This window comes from Conger conger, chromosome 3, assembly GCF_963514075.1.
Source record: "Conger conger chromosome 3, fConCon1.1, whole genome shotgun sequence".
Lineage (NCBI taxonomy): Eukaryota > Metazoa > Chordata > Actinopteri > Anguilliformes > Congridae > Conger > Conger conger.
The window spans coordinates 45,229,831-45,238,353 of record NC_083762.1 but is presented as its reverse complement, the minus strand read 5'-3'; the positions used below and the strand labels follow the sequence as shown (position 1 = coordinate 45,238,353).

General features: G+C 41.2%; 1 protein-coding gene across 3 annotated transcripts in view; it reads left to right on the top strand.

Annotated features, from left to right (window-relative positions):
* The first annotated feature begins 3,377 nt into the window (after positions 1 to 3,377).
* The window catches only part of rapgef4a (Rap guanine nucleotide exchange factor 4a), a 122,292-nt gene continuing 117,146 nt past the window's right edge, over positions 3,378 to 8,523 (top strand). For 2 of the 3 annotated variants that reach the window (XM_061235013.1, XM_061235012.1), the window contains exon 1: positions 3,380 to 3,830. In XM_061235013.1, coding sequence (XP_061090997.1) covers positions 3,788 to 3,830 — 43 coding nt within the window. In that variant the 5' untranslated portion in view covers positions 3,380 to 3,787. Of the gene's footprint in view, positions 3,831 to 8,523 lie in introns of all 3 variants that reach the window. The other variant, XM_061235011.1, reaches the window with a different exon arrangement.

Sequence of the window (8,523 nt, the reverse complement as noted above, 5' to 3'; positions counted from 1 at the left end):
ATAAGAAAAAAAAGAAAAAGAAATTGCACTTATGATGACTATGTTTAGAACAACACTTCATGTGTATTTTACTCGTTATGGATGTGATGCTTTAACTTGTGGAAGAACCTATGCACTTATGCGCTTACCAACCTATGCGCTTTGGATTAAAAGCGTCTGCTAAATGACTAAAATGTAATGTAAAATGGTGAGGGTCCAGCAGGTGATTCTATGAGAAGAAGGAAGAGAGTTGGTAAGAGGCAGCTTGTTCAATAGATTTGGATAGAAAAGGAAGGAGAGATAATTCTGTATGCAGGATGGGTCCAGAGTGGGCTTCTTCAGAAGTGCGGTAATGTAGGCCCTCTTTAAAGATGTGGGAAAGCATCCAGAAGACAGGGAGGAGTTCACAAGTGAGGTGACAAATCATTTGCAGAACCAAAAGAATGTTGTGAAAAACACAATAAAACATTTAATTATAAAATAATTGTTTTATCTTTGCCGGGGCCTCTCTGTGCGGAGTTTGCATGTTCTCCCCGTGTCTGCGTGGGTTTCCTCCGGGTACTCCGGTTTCCTCCCACAGTCCAAAGACATGCAGGTTAGGCTGATTGGAGAGTCTAAATTGCCCGTAGGTGTGAGTGAATGGTGTGTGTGCCCTGCGATGGACTGGCGACCTGTCCAGGGTGTATTCCTGCCTTTCGCCCAATGTACACTGGGATAGGCTCTAGCCCCCTGCGACCCTGTTCAGGATAAGCGGGTTAGGATAATGAATGAATGAATGAATGTTTTATTTTGCCTTCATAGTGTTACCAGATAATCGTAAAACCGTGAAATTGTGGTATCCTCTCAGACTATACCATCAAAATCTCATACCATGACATCCCTAGTGTATACCCAGCTAACACCCAATGCACACATAAAATGATGCGAACGAGTGAACAGCCGAACAAGGCAAAAAAATTAATAGAAAACATTTGTTTCAATGAAACAACGAACAGAGAGAGTTGTCTGTCTGAACCCAAATATTGCTCACTCTGTCTCAATTTCAATAATACTTGGTTTGTGACTGCCTCTAAATTGCTCCTATTGGTGGAAAACTAATGACCATCACAAAGGCCGCTGGTTTTTGATGAAAATTCTGTTTTGAAAAATGAAGGTTCCAATTTTGTCACGGCAAAATCATATCAAGACAGGTTTGTGATACGACAGCGCCCCCTGATCACTCACTTCGCAGTATGTTTGGATGTAGTGTAAAACTGAATTGAAATAAACATTTAATTTCATAAAATTGGCCATTTCAATGTCACTTTCAGAGTCTCAGATTTCGGAACAACCTTCATTCCCATGTTTGGCTCTCTGAGGTTCTACTGTATTTCTATAATATGGCGGAGAGGGCTGTGTGTTCAATCCATGAAATATGCTGCAAATCTGATTTGGGAAGGGCAAATAGAATATTTATATGATATGAATTGTCACGTTTCATGCTTGTCACATCATGTTTCATGTTTAGTTATTGTCTTAGTTATTTTACTGTCATGTCACGTATTCTGTTAGTTTTTATGTTTTATTTCTTGTTACGTTTCATTGTCATGTCATGTTACATTTCATGTTTAGTTGTTACGACTTAATTGTTAGTCTTGTCATGTCACGTTATATAGTTTTGCAAACTTGTTATGTCACGATTTATGTTTGTTTCATGTTATGTTCTGTTCATTGATTAGCATACACTTTTTTGTGTCTTTTTGCAAACGTTGCATTCATGCTTTTTCTCTCTCTCCCTTTCTGTCACTCACGCTTCCCTAATTGTTTCAATTTCTTCCTTGTTTTTCTTCCTTTGTTCTTACTAATCTACTAACTTTAGATCAGGACTGGCTAATACTAACATTCTAACCACGTGTTCATGTTTACCTTACGTTTCTTGTGCATGTCATTTACTAATTTACTAACGCTAGGGCAGGATAGGTTGACCACTGCCTGCCTGTACCATGAACTTTGTCTGCTGTTTTTGTGCTTTTGCCCCGCAGAGCAGACTTCGGTCTTGACTCTTGTGCCATCATTGACCCCGAGGCTGCCTACTGTCCATTTGCACTACTGCCCCGCTGACAACTTTCCTGGTTACTGGACTTTTTGCATGGTGTACCGATTACGAGACTGCCTTCTCCCTCGGTACTGTACTTTGGTTTTGGCTGGATTTCACGTGTATGAACTTTGCTTGTCTTTCGACTATGCTCACTGGACATTCCCTGAATAAAGCCCTGACGGGACTTTATTACATCTGTCGGAGTCCTGCATTTTGGGTCCAACCCCCCACGCACCCGTCTCATGAATAGATGAATGTGTGCATAGGTGTATGCAATGCATGCATGTACATGTGCGTGCAGAGGTGTGAGAGCAATTTAGAGATGAATGCAGTGTGACAAGAACTGAAGTCATTACTCCAAAAATAAAATTTCTAATCTATTTTTATCTTTTAGTAAAAATTAAAAACACCTCAGCCGAGTGGCTAAGGTGCATGACTGGGAACTGGAAAGTTGGTGGTTTGAGCTGCATGCAGCTGTTTGGGCCTTGAGCAAGGTCCTTAACTCCACATTGCTCCAGGGAAGACTGGTATCTGCTTAGTCTAACTGTTAGTCGCCCTGGATAAAAACATCAGATAAATAACTAAGGTAATGTAAAACAAATAATTTCATTAATCAACAGTGATTATTTCTCAGCATCATTATGGCTTCCTTTCCTTGAATTGGCTCTGGTCCCCATTTTGACAAACGTAAACTCCAAAGGCAATCAAAACCCTAGAATCAAGACAAATCAGAAATAGCTGAGAAGCCAAATGTCCAATTAATTTTGGTCCCCTAAAATGGAGGGACTGTGTATTAAAATAGATGTAAGTCCTAAATGGATCACCTGATATGGATGTAAATACCTTCAAATTAAAGATAACAGTTAACACTTTAACCTCATAATCAATTTCAAATTCAATGTGATGCACAGCCAAAATAACAGAAACTGTACCACTGTCCAAAAATTTATGGAGTGCACTTCAAAGATCCTAATTTGTTGCCGGATTTTACTATTTGAGAAGGTGGCACACAGGGGCCCCTATAATAAAGTGTCATCACATCAAGTATCAAGAAAACAGTTTGCACAGGAATAGAAAAAAAATACTTTTTCCTTTTTGTTCCGCAGAAGTTATTTTTCTTTGCAACATTTATTTATTTTCTCTCAATCAGAATTATTGTCAAATGATTACTTTGACAATTTTTACTCAAATATGATTCCGCGGTAAAAGTAGCCACTACCAACTACCTCCAGGCTACGCCGCGACTACCTCCCATGCAGACAGAATGCGACAGAGCGCCTATATCGACCATACGTCGCTTCTCACGACGTGCTGTCTGTTACAGCATGCAGCCACTTTCCAACGATTTATTTACTGTCCAACGAGTGTAGATATGACAGTGAAAGGCTACTAGTTTGCCATTTAGCCCTACTATGCTAGTTTGCACGCTATGTAATGTCTGATCCGAGTGATGGAAGAAATAAAAGATAAAAAAAGGAAAACAAACGAAACCAAAACAAAACACTGAGGCTGAAATATAATGCCATTACGTCCTGCTTTGCTATATACAAAGAACCCGCCAGTTCATTCGACGGGAATTGTCAGGCCAGCCAGAGTTTGAACGATGCTTCCTCTGAGCAGAGGGAATAGGAGAGAGAGAGCCCATTATCAAGTGAAGGTGATGTAAATCGTCTTCTAGCTACACCGGGTCCATGATTTCGCCAAAGATGGTAGCGGCTCACACTTCTGCCCATGCTTCTGCGTCTGCAGAATGGATTATTTGTCTCGATAAAAGGTGAGTCGCAGTATTTCAGTGCGATTAATTGGCTACGAAATCGCGTGTTACGAAAACGGAATTACTGATTCACAAGCAGAAAAGTAGGCCTAAACTGTAAGTTAACAGAAAACATTGAAAACCTGCGCACTGCCGGCTGTTGCTACCATTGTGTGCTGGATGGCTTAACGAACGTGTCAACAACTCATATTAATGTTAGCCTATTTTAATGGTTAATATGTAGGCCCATGTAGTACATGCCTGTATTTTACAGATAATGTAGGCTGAATTATTCTTGAAATCAAATTGGTAAATATGTCGATTGTATGATAATGTAGAATGCATCACAGCAGATAGCTTGTGTTTTAAGAAGCATGCAGGCTAACGTTATACAAATATATTAAATCTAATTTTAGACACATCGCGGGGCATGTCATTTCGAGACATATACTGGAAATGCAAGGACGCCTAATTTAGAGCGTCTGAACAAAATGTAATTCGTTTAGGCTACTTATAAAATCTATAGCTTAGCTTAGTTTAATTAATCGAGTATCAGTATCAATCAGAGTGAGGAGGGAAGGCAGAGCCGCAGTGGTTGCGTGCAGCAGACTCGATTCGGTAATCGAGGATAGCCTAATGTTCGTTACTGAATATTGTTTTCTGAACAGAATCAGTTTTGCTATAGCTTACTAACACATAGCCCATTTTGTTTGTACAGGCCTACCACCGAATACATTTGCCTAAACGTTCGTGTAGTCTGTTATCTTATGTCTCTCTTTTGTCATCAGTCAAATTGAGATGAAAAGAAAACATTGATCGCCAGAGTGATTCGTATTTTACCCCTCATACCCCATTTTTTTAAATGAGAAAGATGGTTCTAGGTTAATGTAGCCTACTGGACTTCTGTTCCATCTATACAGACGCACCGATCCTCACCACGTTATCTTGGAACATTTTAGCAGGATGCATCATGCAGAGCTCAGGCTAATTACCGTGTTGATGTGATCCGCGGGGAAGCCATTCTCAGATCCCTTCATAATGTATTTATGACACACGGGCTCCTCGCATTGACCTTTTAATGGACTCATGAACATGTGCAGCTCAAAGATGTTGCGGATCATCTCTCTGCAAATCAATACTCTAACATTTATTCGACAAATCCTCCTCCGGTTTGGAATGGCAGGATTTTCAAGTCGCATGATAATGATGATTAATACTGACCCCGCTCAGAAGCCAGAAATACGCTACCCTTTAATGTCAGGCATTTCGTGAGTTCTGAGTTCCTCTGAGAGGTATTTTAAGTCTTTGATCTAGTAGGTGCTGTAAATTCCACAGTTCCCTCACAAAGATGTGTTGACAATATAGAATGCATAGCACCTATGCCAAGCTATTTTAACAGTTTCCTTTTTTGATATTGAATAATGACTACTTAACAATAATACATTGGAAATGTATATATTCTAATACCAGAATACAAATTATTGATAAGTTATGTGTCTGATAAATGACTTGCCATACCCACTGCTGTATGTGGGAGTGGTCAGCGTAATCCAGCACCTCTCACCTTAGCTGCATGCTCTGTACACAAAAGCTGAGTTTGAACAGCTAGTGAAATGCAAAGATCAAAAAGCATGGAGGGATGATGAGGGCTGGCGACAAAGCAAAACACATGGCAGGTGATGAAGGCTGTTTTTTCTGCAGTCTCCTCTATACCATGAAACTTGTCAGTCCCACTTTATTTAATGTGGTGTGATGAGAAGCTACTTGTCTGAAAGATCACTCCTCTAACACAGATGAAGCATTTTCAACGAGCTTTTCCCGTTGCTGGCCCTGGGCAGAAGCAGTGGCTTTGTTCGCTCATTGCCGCATTCTATGTAGTGTCTCAGGAAGGCCCCAGCATTGAATGTGTTAGTGCAGTAGGGCTTGTGCTGTTTTCTCCTCTGTGAATGGGGCTAAACACAAACTGGTGGTTTTTGTGGTGTGTTACTATATGCTTGCAGCTCAGATCAGCAATGCACACGGGACTTTAGACCATGGACTTCACATTTAAAAAGGAGATTATCATGTTACGCTGATTCCAGTAAAAGGATACTGCTAGAAGCATCTAATTCTTAATAGGATATACAGCACAGTCCTTATCTGTTTGGACAGTGACAATATATTTTTTTGTTTTGGCTCTGTACTCCAATACACTGGATTAGAAATTAAACAGCACAGCGCTCGCCAGTGTCACTTTTCATGATCCGACCAATCACATCTAGGATGGGGCGGGACTTAAAAGCACCCCCACGACATAAACATTACCTGGCTTTGTAAAATTGTTTCAAATACAATGGCAAGAATATGGAGGCGAAGATTGCTTTAGCAGTGTCAGTGTCCTTCTATTTGTTGAACTCAGTAAATAAATAAACAAACAAGGAGCGATATCTTCCGCAATGGACCGACGGTATACGTTAGAATGTTTAGGTGAGATGTTGTCATTGATACATAACCCACGTGCACCTCTTTATTTCTCAGTGCACCGAAGGGTTTTTTTTTGCCGCATTGTCCCAGTTTAGTGGACCCCTAAAGTAAAGATTTTTTGCCTTAATTTGAGGGTACTTGCAACCATACTGGGTTCACTGTGTCACTTTTGAAATATGCATGTAAACTCAAGGCATTTCACTCATAAGCCAGGGCCTATATTAATTCATGACTACTGGTGATGTAGTAGAGAAGTCAAAATAATTTGGAATAATGTACATGCTGCAATTCTGAAAATGGCAGCTGGAGTCGGAAGCTTTTCAGCCAGTCAGTCTTTGAGGATGGAGCTTGAGGATTGAGGAGGGATGCAGAGATTAAAATTCACATATGACAAGTTTATTGTTTGGTTGCAGGGATCGCGCCCCTTGCACTCCAAAGGAGTTGCTCGTTCACTTTAAGGCACTGCTTACTGAAACCCTCCTGTGGCAGCTCAGTGAGCAGTTATGTGCTGCATGTAGGGCTGCCAGCAACACAGTAGGATTCAATTCTGGAAAGTCGGGCACATCACTGCACTGAGTGTGTGCGTTGCCCTCGATCATGGGTTTTTAGTATTATCCGGAAATGGCTGGATAACCCCTTTTTGTCACGGTTCTCGGCTTTATTCGAAGTATTGTTCAGGCACTACCTTTTTGCGCCGCTAGAGGGCCTTGTCACATTTCTGCCTATATGGCAATTCATTTCACTTTGGCAATGAACGGCGATTTGGTAATTCCCTTGTGCTGACAACTGATTCCAATTGTTTGCCATGTGTGGTCTTTCTATTTAACTTCCGTTTCTCATTGAATCGGGCTTGTTTGTTGATTTCCCCATAGCACATTATTTTTATTTTTCATTTCTGCATTATGTGAGGTGTGACTGACGTCCCAGTTACCTGTTGTGTCTGGGTTTATGGGAGCTGAACATGCAGCTATTCTTTGGCACTTTAGGGCAGTGGGGACAGTCTGTCCTGTTCACCTTTTATGGTGTGCACAAGTGTTAGACACCCTACACTTGGAGGATGGGCTTCCTCTGGGAGGTGGGACTTCAGATTCTTCCCTCTGTCAAAGCCAAGTGTTAGGATTCGGTTTTATAGCACCCTTTGCTGTATGCTTGCTGTCATGCTGTGCGTCCAACAGTTACCTTTGTCAAGTAAGGAGCTGTAGACTGAGTTGAAGGTGAATGGGTGAAGTGCTAATGCTCGCTTGTAATTAAAGAGGCTGGCTTAGACTTTCTATAATTTAGGGCAAGTGTAAGGGAGAAGACAATGTTCACCCTGTTCGTATGTGGAAATTGGACACACCATAAAGCCAAGACTGTTTCCTGTAGTGTGCGGTTTCCCTGTTTGGCAGCTGCCTGACTTTACTTTAGTATAGCGAGGTGTTTCTTTTTGTCACTTTCTAAACATGTTATTTTCGTTATTGTCGTCATCTATGTCTGTCATTGTATACACCACTAAGTCTCGATTCGCCACTGTCGTAGGTAACATCCGTATTAGAGAGACTCCTGCACACTCCCGATAGTCTGGGGATCTACATGAGAGATCCCCTTGGCGGATTGTTTAGTTGGGTTACTTTTACATAAGCCTTTTGGCCAAGGTACTTTTGTTCCCTTCTTCGTTTGTACGTATTACACTAAGGATATATACGCAAGTTTGGAGTTATCATTCCTGCCAGTAAGAACTGTGCAAAGCTCCGATAGCCCGGAGTTCTATATTGGAGATCTTCATGGCTGTTTGTGTATTTATGAATAATGTATTTGTCAAAACATTCCTTCAAGATGGTGCTACCCATACCATTAAGCCAGCTCCTGCAAGAAATAATAGATTGTTGCTGGAGATGAGAGACCATTTCTTCAAGCCGACAGCAAACCTCACATTATGCTGTTGAACTCGGAAAGTGCTTTGGTAATGACAGCATATATGTCAATAGTGAAAGATAAGGGCGACTTGGAAGACTCCTCTCCTGTTGACATCACGATTCTGGCTTTTGCTCACTGCAGCTACCTACTGGTAAAGAGTATCACTTCAAAGTTAGTCTTATCTATTGTGTAGCATTATGAAGTTTCAGACGCCACTCTTGAATATAATGTTAGCTGACGTTAGCCAGCTTTGTTTACATTGCTTCAACGCTGTACTTTGTTTTCACTTGTCATCAGCCTGTCTGGCGGCACGGATGGTGCAGTGGGTAGCACTGCCGCCTCACAGCAAGGAGGT